Source organism: Gopherus flavomarginatus, chromosome 5 (genome assembly GCF_025201925.1).
Source record: "Gopherus flavomarginatus isolate rGopFla2 chromosome 5, rGopFla2.mat.asm, whole genome shotgun sequence".
NCBI lineage: Eukaryota > Metazoa > Chordata > Testudines > Testudinidae > Gopherus > Gopherus flavomarginatus.
In genome coordinates, this window is record NC_066621.1 from 136,641,135 (window position 1) to 136,661,059 (window position 19,925).

Here is a 19,925-nt window from a genome sequence, read left to right on the forward strand (position 1 = left end):
ACTCTGATCCCCACTCAGAGGATAGAATTTATTGGCACCACCCTGGACTCCACCCTTGCCAGAGCCTGTCTACCACTGCCCTGATTCCAGACTATGGTAGCCATCATCCAGAGGCTGCGAGTGTCGTCGTTGACTTCGGTATGCACTTGCCTCGTTCTCCTGGGCCACATGGCGGCCTGTACGTTGGTAATGAAATACACCAGGCTGCGCCTCTGGCCCCTCCAGTCGTGGCTCAGCTCACAATACCGACCAGCCAGGGATCCTATGGACATAGTCGTCGCCGTTCCCCTGACCGTCCTAGACTCCTTTGAGTGGTGGCTAGATCCCTCCATCGTGTGTGCAGGGCTCCCGTTCCATCCGCCCCAGCCCTCGGCGTCCCTGACAACGAACGCATCATCCCTGGGTTGGGGGGCACACCTCGGGCACCTACGCACCCAGGGCCTTTGGTCATCTCAAGAGCTGACCCAGCACATCAATGTCTGGGAGCTGAGAGCGGTCCACCTCGCTTGCCAGACATTCCAACAGCACTTACAGGGCCGTTGTGTGTCAGTATTCACCGACAACACAACGGCCATGCACTATATAAACAAGCAGGGCGACACGAGGTCTTCGCCCCTGTGTCAAGAGGCCTTTCGACTCCGAGACTTTTGCATAGCCCACTCTATACACCTCATCGCGTCCTTTCTCCCGGGAGTTCGGAACATGCTGGCGGATCGTCTCAGCAGATCCTTCCTTTCCCACGAATGGTCACTTCGCCCAGACGTTGCTCTTTCACTCTTCCGGAGGTGGGGGTTTCCTCGGATAGACCTCTTTGCGTCCCGTGGGAACAGGAAATGCCAGATGTTCTGCTCCTTTCAAGGCCTCATACTGGGTTCAGTGGCGGATGCGTTCCTTATACTGTGGACGACGCACCTGCTCTACGCCTTTCCACCATTTCCGCTCATCCACGGCCTACTGAAAGTATGCAGGGACAAAGCCCGCTTAATCATGATAGCTCCAGCGTGGCCTCGGTAGCACTGGTACATCATGTTGCTAGACCTATCCATAGCCGACCCTGTCCCCCTGCCTCTTCACCTGAACCTGATCACTCAGGACCACAGCAAACAGCGTCACCCTGACCTTTAGTCCCTCCACCTCATGGCATGGCTCCTGAGTTGCTGACCCAGTCTGAGCTGCGTTGCTCTGCCCCAGTGCAACAGGTGCTCCTGGGTAGCAGGAAGCCTTCCACTAGAGCGACATATTTGGCCAAGTGGAAGCGTTTCGTGTGCTGGTGTGTGGAGCGGAACTTCCTTCCCACCGAGGTCTCCATTCCCAACATCTTGATTACCTCTGGTTCCTCAAACAACAGGGCCTAGTGGTATCATCTCTAAGGGTCCATTTGGTGGCCATCTCTACCTTCCACCCAGGGGAGAATGGCCACTCGGTATTCTCACACCCAATGGTGTCTAGATTCCTTAAGGGCCTAGAGTGCCTCTACCCCCAGGTACGCCGTCCTACCCCAACATGGGACCTTAACCTGGTTCTTGCCAGACTCATGTCCGCCCCATTCGAGCCGTTAGCAACTTGCTCCCTTCTCTACCTCTCATGGAAAACCGCTTTTCTGGTGGCCATCACATCAGCGAGACGAGTCTCCGAGCTTTGGGCCCTCACGGTAGATCCCCCATATACTGTTTTCCACAGGGACAAGGTGCAGTTGCGAACACATCCAGCCTTTCTCCCCAAAGTGATATCAGCCTTCCATGTTAACCAGGACATCTTCCTACCTGTCTTCTTCCCAAAGCCACATCCGTCCCACAGGGAGCAGCAGCTACACTCCCTAGACGTCCGTAGAGCGCTCATTTTTTATATCAAGCGAACAAAGCCATTTCGCAGAACCCCCCCCAACTCTTTGTCGCGGTGGCTGAGCATATCAAGGGCCTACCCGTCTCCTCGCAGCAGATTTCCTCCTGGGTAACGTCGTGCATCCGCACCTGTTACAACTTGGCTCATGTCCCATCGAGCCACATGACTGCGCACTCTACCAGGGCTCAGGCCTCATCGGCTGCTTTCCTCGCTCACGTGCCCATTCGTGAAATTTGTCGCGCAGCTACCTGGTCCTCGGTCCATACCTTTGCCTCCCACTATGCCCTGGTTCAGCAGTCTAGGGATGACACAGCCTTCGGCTCTGCAGTGTTACACTCTGCGACATCTCACTCTGACCCCACCGCCTAGGTAAGGCTTGGGAATCACCTAACTGGCATGGATATGAGCAATCACTCGAAGAAGAAAAGACGATTACTCACCTTTGTAACTGTTGTTCTTCGAGATGTGTTGCTCATATCCATTCCAAACACGTCCTCCTTCCCGGCAAGAAGTAGCCGGCAAGAAGGAACTGAGGAGCGGTTGGGTCAGCAGGGGTATATATCCGGTGCCATGGCGGCGCCACTCCAGGGGGCTACCCTGCCGACCCACCGGAGTTGCTAGGGTAAAAATCTTCCAACGAGCGTGCACGCACGGCGCGCAAACCTAACTGGAATGGATATGAGCAACACATCTCGAACAACAGTTACAAAGGTGAGTAACCGTCTTATTTGTTCTTTTCAAAATAAGGTACCTTTTTCTGCTCAACTGTGTGAGAATGTGGCCTTCACAGTGCAAAACAAGAATTGTTTTCTCTATTTGCAACAGAAATGATAATTGCATTTTCCAGAGCCTTGAATTGAAGGAGAAATTCTTATTCCATTTTATCACAACTCTCTCTACCTTACTGTGACCCAACTGTGCTAAAACACTAACTAAAACACCAGGATTAAAAACTCTTTAAAGATCATAGATTGTATTAGGGCAGCTTTGTACCACTCTTGTGGTGCAAAATTTAAAAATGACTTCTTAAAGACCCAAATTTCCTTTTTCCTTTTTCTAATAAATATAAAGTTTAAATTCTTCTTGCAATAGCAATTGTCTACTAGGATTCTACTCTTGGTGAACATATGCTCTAGGTACACAAGATCAGGTTCTTTTGGCCAGCAATGTCTGATGGGGCCATGTCTGTGCCCTGGATGTCCTAGCACCTCTTTTTAGGGCTTAAAGGGCAGAGCAGGCCCAACCTCAGTTCTTACCACCTGCAGCAGTGAGATGGAACTCCCTGCCTGCTTCTCTGAGCACTGTGCTATTTTTAGTATTGATGGTTAGTCTTATTGCCCCGGTGCAATCCGTGCATGCACAGATTCCTTATTTTATGTATGTTCTGTTTCGTAGGCTAGACCACCACTTCAGGGACTCTAGAAGAATAGTAGAAGCAAAATCTTCATGGTTTAAAACCTGCCTTAATGTGACGCTTCAGTGCCACTTAGTGATAGACACTTTAGGTGCCCATTTAGTTTGAGGAAACATTCCTAAGTGGTGTACTGAATGTTGCTCATTTTCAAGTAGACTCAAAAGTTTGAGGATCTCACTTACTTAATTGTTCCTCTTGAAGCACTCAAAGCAGGCCTCCTTGAACACAGCTAGACATCAGTTGCCTGGTCATTCCCTGTGCATGAGTTCCCTGGTGAGCCCAGAGTCTATGCCAAGCTCTTGAGCTTCATCAACCAAGAGGCGTGGTCATCTGCCTTCATTCCAGCTTCTGAGGGCTAGGAAGAAGCAGTGCTCCAGAATTGACCCAAGATATAAGTACCTTAAGTCTTTCTTTGCCTTGACCCATAAGTCTGATTCAGCAATCAAAGGACAGTCAACAGCCTGAGAGGGGTCCCTTTGACACCTTGGTACTGACTTTTAAGAGAATGTTGGTAATAACCACTAAAGCTATGGACTGCATCTCTTGGAACCAGTACTTTATCATCCAGGGCTCTTGTTCAGGTAACCTCACAAATGTGTTCCTGAGTGTCCAATGGATTGATACCCAGGCATATCAGGTACTGTGATTTTTTTTTTTTTGATGATGACTAATCCACATTGGCCAAGTACTTTTTTGAAGTGGTGATATAAATGCACTCAAGACCGTGTTATCCATCAGCCAATCGTTTTTGAGCCATACCCTACATATTTGGCAGTAAAGCTTGACTGCTTTGTCCATTCATCAACACATCAAGACTTGCAAAATCCAGTTGAGTTGCAAACTTGCTGGCAACTCATGGGCGTTAGTGTTGCCACCTTACAGACAGCTATCAGTTCCCTAATGATTGTACCTGCTTAATGACGTGAATTATCTTAGGGCTCCAGTTGTCATTGTGACAAGTTGTACTCAGTGATCAATTCTGTCCTGCATATCATCAATGGTACAACCCAGACAACTCCAGGTTCCAGTATTCCAATCCTGTTTGGCATTGCTTCCCCAGTAATTAGGCATAAGGCAAGGCCCTGGCCCCATTACTGTGTGCAGCAACTATCAAGACAGCTTACTTCATAATTTTGTTTCAAAGCCATATCAGAAACACTTGCTAAAGTGTTTTCTGAAATAGTTGATCCCATCAGACAACCTTTCTAAGGAACCTGTTGCCACTGTAGTGCAGGACTATATTTTTGGAGCAGTGGCACATTTCTTGGCAGTTAGACAGCCTAGATCTATATTTCCTAGGCGCTCAGGATTAGCTCTCTCAAGACCTTCAGAATAATCGTATGAACCAAAAGATCCTTACAATGGGATGTGTTGTCATCACGGGCCGTTTTACTTGCATCTTTATCATTGGCTCTTCCTGAGCTTCCTATCCTGCTCCCATGGAGCTCAAGAACTGTGCGCTATTTGGTTAAAGAATGCCCTTTTTGTCATGTTGATGGTGGGTAGATGCACTTAACAGAGTGGCTGCATCTCATACCCATTCTAGAATCTAATTCATTGTTTGTGTCATCAGAAGCCATATACCAGGAGAAGGAAAAGCATCAGCTAGCAAGTTGTTGGTATAGCAGGTCAAGAAGATATCTCTGGTATTGAATTAACCCGCTGCCCTCTTAGAGAGCACAACAGAGCCCGGGCACTTCTGACAGGATGTCTTGGAAGCCATGTATTCTTTGTCTTCATCCCTATTGGGGCACGATAGGGGTGACTCCTTCCATTCCTTTTGGGTTGTACAATGCGAGTCAGAAAGGGATCTGTAAGGGACAGCAGTATATGACCTAGGGCTCATGGGAAACATCCTTCCTGACTTTACATGCACACACCCCCATGTGTCCCTCAATCCAGTATCCATACCCATATCAGCTCCTGGCTTGACTGTACACCCAGGGGAGTACAGCTGTATTCATGCAAGCCTGAGTAATCTGCTTGCTTGTGGATTAGATACTGCTGCCCAAAGAGGCAGTGTGAACTAACAAGTCAAGACAGCTAGTGCAGCCTTAGAGCCTCAAAGTATCAGGAGGAAAGTAATGAATGCTACAAGGGGAAGAATGAGGCAGTAAATTAACATTGTCTTTAGCTGATGACTTCAAGGCATTTCAGGACCTCATCAGGTCCATGGCAGAGATCTAGATACACCTCTGAAAGTGATGCAGGAGAAATCTTTTTCAAACTACTGCACATTTTACACACTTCCATTGCTGGCAGGCTCATCTTGCTTATAAATGAGGATCATCCCACAAAGACCTGTGACGTGCACTAGCTTCCATTTTGGCCACATCCAAGTGGGCTGACGAGATTCCACATCCCTTCCAAAGAACTTGGAGTACTTTTATTCCCATTCAGTATCAAAGTTGTTTCCAGAAGCTGTGGCCCAAGAGAGATCAAAGTGGCAGGAGTCTCCCAAATCTATATCTAAGGGGAGAGATTTAAAAAGACTGGGCCTGTTTGGATGCAAAGTATTCATTTATCAGCCTCCATATGCTGGTGGATAATTACCAAGTGCTTCTGTCCAAATAAAATTATTTGAATTGAGATTGACTGTTTGTGGATACGCTGTCTCAATCACTGAGAAGAACTAAAGACCATACCAATCTGAAGGATAGCTGATAACCTGCATCCAGTTGTAGGCTGCAGTAAACAATATAGCGGGGTGTACTTCGCTTACATTGGTGGTCGTGAAAAGACCTTACTTTTTCCAATCATGAGGGATTTTCCAGGGAGGTCCAAACAAAAATTGAGGACGTTTGAAAACTTTTTACTTCAGAGTGGTGAATTCCTCTATTCCTTAAAGGAATCTAGGGTGGCTGCATTCTCCTGATCTCTTTTCCAGTACTAAGATGAAAGTAAGTGAGACAGGATTTCCTTCAGGCAGTGTTTCTGTGCCCACATACTGTTACCGTTCTCAGACCTTGGAAGCTGCCCAGAAAGAAGAGGTTTCAGCCTTTCTCTGCTGCTGCATAGTCTGTTTTCCCTAGGAAACAGGTTTGATGCCATTACTGAGAGCCTGGCAGAATCTTGAGATCTCTTCCCTTCTCTTTCTTTCTTCCCCTTCCACCTCCCACCTTGGCAACTATCTCCTTTTATTTTTGGTAAGCCTGGACTCAGATCAACTCAAGTCATGGAAATAGTAAACAAAGGATATTCTATCCAATTCCATTTTCTTCCTGACCCTTTAGCCCCATTCCCCATCCTATTTGAGGGACCATTTTCACAAGATACTGTTCAAACAAAAAATGGACTCCCTTCTACAATTTGGAGGAGGGACTCAGTTATAGATCAAGGAGTTATTCCCATTATCTTTCTCACCCCAAAGACAACAAAGAGCTAATGCAATCCTTGGATGCATTAAAAAGGGGAAATCTTGGGTCAGACCAGAGGGTTTTTTTTTACCTCTGTATTTGGCACTGGTGCAACTGCTGCTAGAAATACTGTCCAGTTCTGGTATCCATGATTAAAGAGGATGTTTATAGATTGGGGAGGGTTCAGAGAGAAGCCACGAGAATGATTAAAGGATTAGAAAACCTGCCATTATAGCGATTAGACTCAAGAAGCTCTCTTTATTTAGCTTAATAAAGAGAAGGGAAAGGGGTGATAGATTAGTCTATAAACCTCTACTTGGAACAAATATTTAATATTGGCCTCTTTGATCTAGCAGAGAAAAGTATAGCATGATCCAATGACTGGAAGTCAATGCTAGACAAATTCAGACTGGAAAGAAGGTGTAAATTTTTAAGTCTAAAAAATTGTGTTGGATTCTCCATCACTGGCAATTTTTTTTAATCATGATTGGATGTATTTCTAAAAGTTAAGTGCTAGGAATGATTTTGGAGAATTTCTGTGGCCTGTTATCAGATGGTCAGGCTAGATAATCCCAGTGGTCCCTTCTGGATTTGGAATTCATAAGAGTTGAAACATTAAAGATTCCCAAGTTCATCCAAGTTCAGAATGGTGACTCTGACCTCTATAGTTCCCTCATTAGATCCCTCAAGACTTTTTGTGGTTCTTGATCTGCAAGATGCCTATTTTCAGATATCCATTTATCCAGCCCACAAGAAACTTTTCAGATTCCTAGTGGAAACCTCTCTCTATCTGTACAGGTCCTGTGCTCTCTCCACAGTTCTGCACTTTCACTATAAAGATTGCACTACAGTACTTGTATTTTTCAGTTCACCTCATGCTATTTCTTTTTCTTTTTTACAGTGCAAATATTTGTAATAAAAAAGGAAGTAAGCACTGTACACTTTGTATTCATGTTGTAATTGAAATCAGGATACCTGGAAATGTAGAAAAACATTAACAATATTTATAATAAATTTAAATTGGTATTCTGTTACTTAACAATGCATTTAAAACTGCAGTTAATTGCAACTATTTTTAACCTAGTTTTGTGTTAGTTGCTTGTTAACTGCGATTGACAGCCTTATTTTAAATGTACAGTGTGCTGTATCTGAAAGATGCTTATGTAAAGATCTTCAGATTTTAAAGTTTGTGTTTTATGGACTAAAGTGCTTTTTCAAAATGCAAAAATATACTGTTACTGTATCTTTATATATCTCTCCTCACTACAACATTAAACTCCAAGTACAGTTGATGTGTATGTAACTTGCAGGATTTTTTTTTTAATATTAAAGCAGACAGTTTTAGGAAGGTTGCTTCTACGTACTTACCAGTGTTTCTTCTTTTGTTTATGTAAGAATGAAGCCACGAAAAATTAAAGAAGATGATGCTCCAAGAACGATAGCATGTCCTCACAAAGTAAGTGAAACTCTCAGAACCTAAGGCATTTTAGTGGTCGGTCACTTGTGGAACTGAATTTTGTCTCACTTTTTTTTCTCTTAGGGAAGGAAAAAGCTGAACATTTGTATTAAAGTTAAATATTGAGGCCTATTACTTTAAATACAGTCACCTCTTTAGATGCTTTCCAGATGCTAAAATATTTCCTCAACTCTTCCTACAAATTTTGTTATGAAATTCACAGAAGGAAACCTTGTTTGCCTGTAAGATGATCATAGGAGTATGGCAGGATCCGTTGTCCCAGTAATGTAATTTTCCGTCTGACTATATGAAATACCTCATTAATCCTCTAGGCTCAACCCGAACTGTATTCCTTTAAGTTTCTGTACTGCTGTGTCTCACACCTGGCTCATGGTATTGATAACTTGAAGGATCATTGGAGAACGTCATTCGGTAAAGGTCAAGGATATGTCTGTTGCAGCTGGGAGCTAGCCTTCCAGCTCAGATACACAGATTTATGCTAGAAATAGCTGTATAGGCATTGTGTCACTGGCAGAGGCTCAGGCTAGGCACCTGAGATCAGGCTTCTCTTGGGGGAATTCTTTGCCAATGCACAGTACAGAAATTTTCAGAAATTAATGTTGTGCACGCAGAATTTCCTTTTTTTCCCTCACAGAAGTGGGCTGCAGAGATGTTGGCTGTCACTAGAGGCCACTGTACCCGGCACAAGGCTAGGGGGAAGAGGAGGGAACTGGAGGGTTCCTAATAGCTGCAGTTCTCAGCATGCCCTGAAGGAAGGAGGTGACGGCATGCAAGTCTTGGACCCAGCATCAGGCTCTTTCTCCCTCTGGTCTTGGGGGTGGGAGTGGGGATGAGAGTGTCTGGGCTTGAGGGAGGTCCAGCTGGGTTCTCGGAGGGAAGGGGGCAGAGGAACTGGGTTGTCATAGGGGTTTCTTGAATACTCTATTTGTGGGGGAATTTTTGCTGACAGGTATTTTGAAATAAATTACCAAATAATTGAAACTGGCATGATTATATAGTATTGTTGTTCTTGACAAAATCTGTAGAATTTTAAAATACTGTGTGCATAATTTCCCCAGGAGTAGCTCAAGCCCACATTGGCGCCAAGCTTGTCTGGCTAGTGTGAGCCTCTGCCAGTGCCACAATGTCCACACAGCTATTTCCATCACATTAGCATGGGCCCCTCTAGCACAAGTCTCGGTCCAAGCTGTAAGGCTGGTCTGGGGTCTAATGTAGATAGACCCCTAGACCAGTGGCTCAACCTTTCCAGACTACTGTACAGGAACTCCTCACTTAACATTGTAGGTGTGTTCCTGAAAAATGTGACTGTTTAAGCAAAACGATGTTAAGCAAATCCAATTTCCCTATAAGAATTAATGTAAATGAGGGGGTTAGATTCCAGGAAAAAAAAGTTTCACCAGACAAGAGTCTCTCTCTCTCTCTCTCTCTCTCTCTCTCTCTCTCTCTCTCTCTCTCTCTCTCAATAAAAGATACATACATACATACATACATACATACATACATACATACATACATACATACATACATACATACATACATACATAGTATAAGTTTTAAACAAACATTTTAATACTGGTACACAGTGATGATGATTGTGAAGCTTGGTTGAGATGGAGGAGTCAGAGGGTGGGATATTTCCCAGGGAATGCCTTACTGCTAAATGAACTAGCAATTGACTGAGCCCTCAAGGGTTAACTCTCACAATACTGCAAGGCAGCAGGAAAGGAGGGAGGCCGGACATACATGCCCGCTGTGTGAGAGGGGGGGAAAAATGCACATTTCTCCTTTAAGTAGCTGACCCCAGGCTTAAGTATGCTGCCTTGTTAATTAAATCAGTTTGCTGAGACCTGAGACAGCAGCTACTGCCTAGAAGCTCCCTCCCTCCCTCCCTCATGTGTCCCCCTGCTCTATGGAAGATGGGATAAGCAGGGTGCAGAGCAGAGGGGAGGGGGAGACACCCTGCCATTAGCCCCCTTCTTCCGCTCCTCCCTCCTGTACAGCAAGCAGGAGTCTCTGGGAGCAGCTCCAAGGCAGAGGGCGGGAGCAGCTCCAAGGCAGTGAGGGGAGGGACAGCTGCTACACAGGGAATTTTGGGGAGTAGGGAGCTGATAGGGGGGCTGCTGGTCCACTCTGGTTCCAACCACCCACCAGCTAGCTCAACAGGCTGCTCTTCCTGCAAGCAGCGGAGAAAACAGGCGGCTGCCAAACAACGTTAGAAGAGAGCATTTCACAACTTTAAACAAGCATGTTCCCTAATTGATCAGCAACTTGACATCGAAACAACGTAAACTGGGACAACTTTAAGTTAGGAGTTCCTGTACCACTTTCAAGAGTTTGATTTTGTCTTGTATACTCCCCAAGTTTCCCCTCACTTAAAAACGTACAAAATGAGACACAAAAATACAAGTGTCACAGCACACTATTACTGAAAATTTGCTTACTTTCTCATTTTAACATATAATAAAATTAGTCAATTGGAATATTAATATTGTACTTGTATTTCAGTGTATAGTATACAAAGCCGTATAAACAAATAATTGTCTATGAAATTTTAGTTTCTACTGACTTACTAGTGCTTTTCATGTAGCCTTTTGTAAAACTAGGCAAATATCTAGATGAGTTGATGTACCCCCAGATGTACACCTACCTCTGGTTGAGAACCACTGCCCTAGACTAATCATCAGATCTTTTCTGCAGCCAGTACTTACATAAAGGAGAGCACTCTGGTCCCTTTTCTTATGGTTAGCACTTCTGTAAAGTTGTCTTTTGGTAGCGACTGTACACTGTTGTTGCAATATCTTGTCCATGGTAATTTAAAATACTTTTGATGGCATGAACCTGTTCTGAAAACTATCCAAAGTGTATTCCTGAGATCTAGGTGTACCCAGCCTTGATATTAAGTCGTCATAGGTTGTGGAGCTTGGTTTCAAGATAGCGTGAGCCTAAGAGTGCTTGCCTGTGCAGATATTTAATAGTGCACATTACAGATCAGTAACCTAGGTTTGTTCCTTACTAGCCTTGAGCCCAAGCATCTACTCTGGGAACACTGAGCTCCTATTCAGGGCTCTGTTTCAGAATGTAGGTTCTTCTTTCCTTTAAAGTTGTACTTGGAGACCCAGAGTTAAATTATTCTTCCTCTGAGGAGAGATGTTTGTTCTTCGCAACTTTAAATCAATCCTGCTCTTACTTCTCTGATGTAACTATACTTCTGATAAACCATTACATTGTCTACATTTGGTGGGAGAAGAAAAGTAATACTTCCTTATTGCGTCTCTTCCACTCCCAAAAAGTTCCTTTATCAATGTAGAGGTAACTCTTAGGACAACTTCGTTATTTCTGTGTAATCAAGAAATACCTCTTGAGACTTTCCTTCTCCTTTCCGCTGAGTAGTTGGGATTTTAAAATCCATATAAATAGTTTTTTCATCCCACCCATTTGTGAAGTTTAACTTTTGAATAAAGATATGGAAATCTTGAAGCCTGTTAATCAAAGGCATTGTGAAGCCTGTGGGGAAAACTTTTTTTATTTAGAAGTGGTGGCTCCTTGGTTTTTCAAAACTTAAGACATGTTCAGATACAGTTATTGCTAGTTTGGCAGAAGTAGGTCCTAAAGAGGAAGCCTGCAGAATTGCAGATTGGAAGGTGGATCACTCAATCAGTTGCTGTTTTCAAACTTGTACTCTATACAGTTGTATGGTACTATTAGTTCTGAGTACTTTTCATGTACATGTCAAAATTCATATGGAATCTGAAACTCATTCATAAATTCTTTTGTTTTGTTAAAGTTTCTGATATGCTTTGAGGGTCCTTTGAAAAATGAGTTCATCTCTATTCCCATCTTACGTTTATTCAACAGGGAAGCCCTGGTAGCTCAGTTCATTTAGCTGGGTTGAATTTGTAAGAAGGGTGTCTGTCTTTACCATGAAATGCAGTCTTGATCCCACAAATCCATTGCCCCATCCTTTATGCTGGATAGTTGGAGGCAATTTTTTTGGTATGGGTGACTAAGAAAGTCATCTGGTTGGATCCCCTGTGTATGTAGGGCCCTATGAAATCAGTTTTTTATTATGGATTTTTGGATTTATTGTAATTTCTTGTTTTCCTGTTTTTAAAACAATTCCACCTTTTTGATCTTTTACATCAAAATTGTTTGATACATTTGCAACAATTAAGTAGCCTTACTGTAAATGTATTAATGTTCAGAATTGGATTGCAATGGGAAAAATTGATTTTACCACCCCCCCCAAAAAATATTTAGTCTAAACAAAACATCTGGCAGATATACAGTACACCTCTACCCCGATATAACGTGACCCACTATAACACGAATTCGAATATAACGTGGTAAAGCAGCGCTCCGGGGAGGGGCGTGGCTGCACACTCCAGTGGATCAAAGCAAGTTCGGTATAACTTGGCTTCACCTATAACGCGGTAAGATTTTTTGGCTCCCGAGGACAGCATTATATCAGGGTAGAAGGGTACAAGCCAAAAGTAATATATTTTAAATTGCTTTTTAAAGTAGCATTTGGTAATATGACCAAACTGACATTGCTGAACAGTAACACAAGAAGTCCACATAACTGTGTTGGGGAAGTGTCAGCACCGTCTCTCTTTAAGCAGAGCAACTCACCAGCCTGAACACTTGTTTAGACAGCAGCTGCAGCAACCTCTCCTGAGCAAGAGGCTGGTGTATAGACAGGTGCCCCCCTGTTCTCCCATCTGGCTCCCCCTGCTCAGTGGAGACTGGGTACACCGGGGGAGGGGGAAGAGACACGCCAACATCAGCCCCACCCCTGGGCCAGCTCTGCACAGCAGGCTTGACTCTTAGCCTGCCTGCCCCTGCGGTCCAAGTGTTGGAAAGAGCGGAATTCTGCATTAATGTTTTGATTCTGTCCATGTTCTCGTTCAATGCAGATTTCATAGGGCCCTATATATGGTAGTTAGCCAAAGAGGTATTAGGGGACTTTTTCATAATCCAGTTGGCTTGTTATTTCTGATGTAATGGTTTATGTATGAAATATGAAGCCTCTAGATTATTAACATTGTAGCTAGTCATTGTCCTTTTGTAGACGAGATTTGTAAAGAGGTGCTGTTTCAGAATGATTACAAGGAGTCTGGGCTTGCTCAGCGGTATAGAAGGTGAGGCTGCCTGGTAGTGTTGGGGGAGGGATTAAAGAGATGCTGGCTCTACTCCCAGTTCTGTTACTGGCCTGCTGGGTGACCTTGGACACCTCACTTCACCCCTCTGTGTCTTGGTTTCCCCATATGTAAAATGGGGAGGATATTGACCACTTTTGGTAAATCCTTTGAGATCTGATGAAAAAGCTAGGTGGTAATATTTATAAGTAATTTAACTTCTGTCCCTCATCTCTCTATTGGTTGGTGTTTAGTGGTATATAAAGTTGGCAAGGGGTTGGAAAACACTCCATTAAAAAAGGATACCTAGGGCATGGCAGAAGCAGCAGGCAAATAAAGAAGGAGTAGAACATAGTTGATCAATAAGGAAGGGGATAGAAGAAATGTGTGGTGAAAGAGTTGGGAATTTTAAAGGTAGCATGAATTTTGAACAAATGATATCTGAGGCAACAGGATTCTGTAAAAATGATCATAATTCTCTATTTTCCAAATCTCACCAACCAGTAAAGATAGAATGGGAAGTTCATAAATTAGGGGTGCAGAAAGGGAATAGCTCAATCAAGAACCGTTGTGTCTAGGTAGGACTTCAGCCTAATTTTGTCTCATTAGTCTCTCTGCAAATGCAGTATTCAAAATATAAGTGAATCTGCAGAGGCAGGATCTTCAAAAAGTGGGGGTGAGTTCCCATTACTTGAGGTTATATACTCTCTCTTGTTGCTCAGGAGTAAGAGCTGTATTCTTCCTTCCTGTGATGCAGCTACCAGGTGGTGGTCTTCAGGTTTCAGGACCTAGCAGCACCAGATCCACCTTCCCCCTCCCTAGAAACAACACAGCTGGTATCTTTTGTAATCCTAGTCAATTTATCAGATTAATTCTGCTCTGTGCATTACGGAATAGATTTCTTCTGTAGCTGCTGTGCCTTGGAGACCCTCTTGCTGCTTTCTCTGTCAGGAACGGGGAAACAGACAAAGAAAGAAGAAAGAGGGACAGTAGGAGATGGACAGAGACAGACATCACTTGCACAAAGAATATGGGGCCCACCAAAGGTAGCGGTGGACTACCATTTTACCTTTTGCTAGCCCTTGGACTACCATAAATCTTGTTCAGTTGGTTCACTTGTGCTTCTGTTAATAGGATGTAATCTTATGGGGAAGATGCAGTGTGTCTTAATAAAACTTGACTGCATGTAGTACACTAACGTTGTATGGGTGAGTAGAGGAGTTGGATTTTTTTCCCACCTCTTAAATTATTGATATTTACTGGCTGTCCATAGTAAGAGTTTGTGATAATTTTGTTGTAAAAGTGTTTTATTTTTAACCTCCTAAGTCAAAGTAAAATATACTTCAATGTGAGGGAGTATGTCTTTCCAGAGCCAGCTTCCATTTTAAGGTATTTTTCCAGGGAAAAGGGGGCGGAGGGACAAGTAACTAAACTTCAATCTACTAAAATGCTAGAAATTTTATTATTGGAACTTGTTTATGTATTGACTAAGTTTTTTATTATTCTCTTTAAGGGCTGCACAAAAATGTTCAGGGACAACTCTGCTATGAGGAAGCATCTTCACACTCATGGTCCTCGAGTACACGTATGTGCAGAATGCGGCAAGGCCTTTGTGGAGAGTTCCAAGCTAAAGCGACATCAGCTAGTTCATACTGGAGAGAAGCCCTTTCAGGTATGGCCACTTTCGAGACATGCAGAGTATTCCAGTGAGGGGGTGGGGAGGGGTTGGTTTTTTGTTTGTTTGTTTTTTTTAATTAAAAGGGGGGAGGAGGGAAGACTGTGCTTACCTGGCTTCCCCGCCAGTTGAGGTAAGGAAGCACCTTGTCTCAAAATAAAATTGCATGTGGTGACTTGACATGCAAAATCAAGACATGATCCGAAGTCTGATACTAATATCAGCCTTTCCATTGACTTTAGAGGGCTTTGGATCAGATCCTTAGAGAAGTTAGAACAAGTTCTCTGTTCGCTAATTATTAATACTTAGACAAAATTATGATTGTTTATTTCCAGGTATGTTTTGGAAGTGGAGTGCGTTATAGCACATACATCAGCACATTTAAGTTTAACTATTCTAGCCTACTTTAAGTTTTTGGAAAACTTGCAAGAAAATTAGACTTTGGATACTATATTTGAGAACTCTCATTGCTTCCTCTTTTGTTTTTTTTTTCAACATGATGTATTTTACTAGTGTAAACAAGGCCTCAGGTTATGCTCATTAGGGTGTGTAAATGGATTGTCTTTCACTATTAAGAGTCATACTATGTAGCTTGGCAGATTAAGACTGCAAAGCTGTATCACAGTGTATTATGTGGATTTTTCTTTTGTTTAGAGGCTGTTTTTGTAACACGTTTGTAAACAAACTGCCTGAATATCCGTGTTAAAATTTACAGTGAGGATACTCCCTGTGGAGGGAGAAACTGTTTCATTCTCTCTCCTTTTTTTTAATGTCCCCCATGTTGTCAGCAGACACTTTTTTTTTTTCTTGTGCTGTTTGATGCACCATTGGCTAATCAGAATGCTTAACTTTCAAGTTGAGTGTTAATCAACTTAAAATTAAAGCCATGAACTACCCACTGAATATCCTCTGATGCTACGACAGTGTGGGAGACGCTTGAGCTCCTGCCACCAGAGGTCCCCAGCCTTCTTCATATGGTAAATATCATTCAAAAATTACTGTAGACTGAATTATACAACATGCAGAAATAACTGATGCACATCAGTTCAGTTAAGATACCTTATTTTAATTTGTTTAGTTCCTTCAAGAAAGTAATCTGTCACAAGACACAAACTGATATTCTAAAAATAAGATTTTTTAATACAGAAAACCTTCAAACTTCTGGTTTTAAAAAAAAAAGCCCCTAAATATTGTTCCTAATCATTTTAAGAATTAGAAGTCCACAAGTCATTACCTGAATTATCCACTTCCTGAGTGATTCTCTAGCCCAGTGATTAGAGTATTCACCTGGAAGATGGGATGTCCTTTCACTACTCAGTATTGCATGAGTTGTACAGGAAGTCAGATTAGACTAGATTATCACAGTGGTTCCTTTTGGCCTTAGAATCTGTAGTTTTCATAGAATATAATGCTTGAATTCAGTAAATTGCGAGACTTTTTGTTTGTGTTTTTTTTCCCTAGAAACAAATATTCCTGTGGGTGTGGAGTTTTTATTCATGTATCTGTTTTTATCTGTAGGAAAAAAAAAACTCAAAAACAAACACGCTGATCCAGGCTCTCATGGCTCTTTACGTACATTAAGAACAATTGTATAAAGCATGAGTTAGCTTCGCATTTCACCCCTGCATGGCAATAACTCATAAGATATCTTATCTGAACAGTAGCCCATCTGACCCACAAATAACCCTTATTGTGCTGTGCTCTTCTCTTCCCAAAAACATGGGGGAAATTTTAGTCTTTGAGTCCATCCAGTAGAATAGAGTCTAGCTGCTTTTTGGAGCAAGTGGGCAGGGTGGGTACCAAATTCTAAAGCTGAGGGCTGCTTCTTTAACTGAGAGTTAAAGAAAGCCCCATGACAACCCATTCCTGTTTCTCTGCTCCTGCCTCGGAGCCCAGCCAGGGAACCAGACACTCACAATCCCTCTCCTCTATATCTCCCCTGCCCCCTTTCAGACCAGCCATGGGGACCACTCAGCCCAGACACCCTCTCTCTTCCCTGCCTTCCCCCACCCCCAGAGCCTGGAGCTCCAGAAGGAAAAAACATCTGATGCTTAGTCCCAGGCTTGGAGTTTCCTGCGTGCTTACCTCTTTCCCTCAAGGCATGCTGGGAACTGTAGCTGCCAGTAACCCTCTAACTCCCTGTCCTTTCCCCAGCAGTGTCTGTGTGAACTGTGCTCTGCTGGGTCCAGTGGCGGCTAGTAGGCACTGTAGTCCATTTCTATGAGGGGAAAGGAAATTTTGCATGCACAACGTTAATTTCTGCAAAATTCTGCACTGCACAGTGGGGCAGAATTCCTCCAGGAGTAAAAAAGGGAGTGTGTAGAGAAAGCTTAGAGCTTTGATCTCCTCAGAATTTTTTTTCACAGTAGTCTTCTGTGTACATTGCAACTATTTGAGAAATACAGTCATCAATTTTCTCTTTAGGCTTTCACTAAAAAAAAAAAATAAACTTTATATGTTAAATGAGATGTAATGAATGCAATGTTGATATGCTAAGACCTGCAATTATTTCTCAGGCAAAGCTCTCACTGGTTCTACTAGGAGTTTTCAGGGGAAATGGACGGCAGGATCAGGACCTAATATTTGTAAAGGGAACCTAGTAACGCAAGCAAGAATCTTTTGCTGACTTACCAAGTATCTGTTGCTCCTGTTGAGAATGTTTGTTTGTTTTTAATCTGTGACCTTTCCTTTCAACAGTGCACGTTTGAAGGATGTGGAAAGCGATTTTCACTGGACTTCAATTTACGCACACATGTGCGAATTCACACTGGCGACAGGCCCTATGTGTGCCCGTTCGACGGCTGTAATAAGAAGTTCGCTCAATCAACTAACCTGAAATCTCACATCTTAACACATGCTAAGGCCAAAAACAACCAGTGAAAGTAAGCGAGAAGAAAGCTCTTGAACTCTCAAAGCATCTTACAGGAGTATGGGAATAAATATGCCTCCCCTTTGTATATTGTTTCTAGGAAAGAATTTTAAAAAAAGAACCCTACCCACCTAAAGGACATGTTTTGATAAAGTAGTTAATAAATAAATAAAAACTTTAAGATGACGTTGCTAAGATGCTCTACCTTGCTCTGTAATCCAGTTTCAAGAACACGGTGTTTTGTAAAGTGTGCTCCCAACAGGAGGGGACAATTGATGAACTTGCATCAAAAAGACAATTCTTTATACAACAGTGCTAAAATTGGACTTCTTTTCACATTCTTATAAATATGAAGCTCACCTGTTGCTTACAATTTTTTTAATTTTGTATTTTCCAAGTGTGCATATTGTACACTTTTTGGGGATATGCTTAGTAATGCTATGTGTGATTTTTCTGGAGGTTGATAACTTTGCTTGCAGTAGATTTTCTTTAAAAGAATGGGCAGTTACATGCATACTTCAAAAGTATTTTCCTGTAAAGAAAAAAGTTATATAGGTTTTGTTTGCTATCTTAATTTTGGTTGTATTCTTTGATGTTAACACATTTTTGTATAATTGTATCGTATAGCTGTAATGAAATCATGTAGTATCAATATTAGATGTGATTTAATAGTGTTAATCAATTTAAACCCATTTTAGTCACTTTTTTTGGAAAAATACTGCCAGATGCTGATGTTCAGTGTAATTTCTCTTTGCCTGTTCAGTTACGGAAAGTGGTGCTCAGTTGTAGAATGTATTGTACAGGCACTGACCTTTTATTAACACCTGATAATATGTACATCCCATGTAATAGAAAGGACAACAATAAAACAGTGGTCCTAAAGAAAGAGTATGGCAGAAGATGATCTGTAAGCACAGTCTATTTTCTTTTTTTTGTCCAGAATAATTATAGTTCTTGAACCTCCCAGAAATTGGAAGCTTTAATAAAACTCAAGTTTCCTTTACTTTGCATTCAATTAAATGATTTTTGATTAAGTAATACATCTGTGGCAAAACATAATATACCGAAGGTGGTAATTTTAGTCAGAATTGGTGACAGTAATCTTGGGTTTGGGAGTGACTTGGACTCCTATTAACTGGAATAATGGAGTTGGAAACAGTATTTTCAGCACCCACAGCCAGCTAATCAGTGGAACAACACAGTGTCTAAATTAATTGTGCTTCTCTCCTTAATCAGGGTAAGGAGTGGGTGGAGTGGAGGTGTATGAGTGCCTGCTTCTTTATTTAGTCACAGTAAGGTGGGTGAGTAGGGTCAATGGTGACACCAAAATATTGAGCAAACCCTTTGTTTGATTGGGCTAACCTTCAGTTTTGGACTAGGTGCAGTATCTGGGATCCATGCTTGGAGCAAGGAACAAAGACCATGAAAATTTCCAATAAGTTTTAACGTACACAACATTCTCTTGATGGTCTAATCAGAAGTGATTTCTAACACTTTTTGTTACGAACGTTGAGTAATAAATCTGTGTGTACTGTAGTTAACAGTGAAAGTGACAAACACAAGAATATGCACAAAAAATGCATAGGTATTGTTTTAAAAGAATGGCCAAAAAAAGGCTTAACGTTGTTCTAAACAGTGTCTGATAGTAAAATGTTTGTAGACATCAATCTCTGCATCTGTGTTACAAGAATATAATCCATCAAACTTTACAAGATTAAAATTAGGTACCAAAACTCTTTTTCCAAGTTGTTTGACTTTGGTTTCAACTAGTAGTGTTAAGTGCTTGCACAACACACAGGCCACTTTACAAATAGCAAGGAAGGATTTTCATCTACAACTAATTCTATTTTATTCCTAAAATAGACCCTGCATCTCTGGCTTTGGGGGCTTTTTAGGGGTAGAAGAGTGGAGTGGTTGGGTAATTTAAAAATGTGCATTGGACTATCTATAAGGCAATACTAGTTTTCATTTTGTTTTTGTTTCCCCACACAGCTACATTTTTGGGAGGCAGTGGCAAATATTTCACAGTTAACTTCTATTAGCAACTTTCTACAGGAAATGATCATTGTAGTTGCATAAATGTGGCATTTTGTTTTTGAAAGGGGAGAACAACAACTTAGTCTAGTGTTATCTAAGCAAATTGTATCTGTGTTTGAA

General features: G+C 42.2%; 1 protein-coding gene across 1 annotated transcript in view; it reads left to right on the top strand.

The window, feature by feature from the left end:
• The window catches only part of YY1 (YY1 transcription factor), a 51,638-nt gene extending 32,203 nt beyond the window's left edge, over nt 1–19,435 (top strand). The window contains exons 3-5 of the mRNA XM_050954216.1: nt 8,008–8,068; nt 14,738–14,896; nt 17,597–19,435. Of these exons, the coding sequence (XP_050810173.1) occupies nt 8,008–8,068; nt 14,738–14,896; nt 17,597–17,779 (403 nt within the window). The 3' untranslated portion in view covers nt 17,780–19,435. The remainder of the gene's footprint in view (nt 1–8,007; nt 8,069–14,737; nt 14,897–17,596) is intronic.
• The last annotated feature ends 490 nt before the right edge of the window (nt 19,436–19,925 follow it).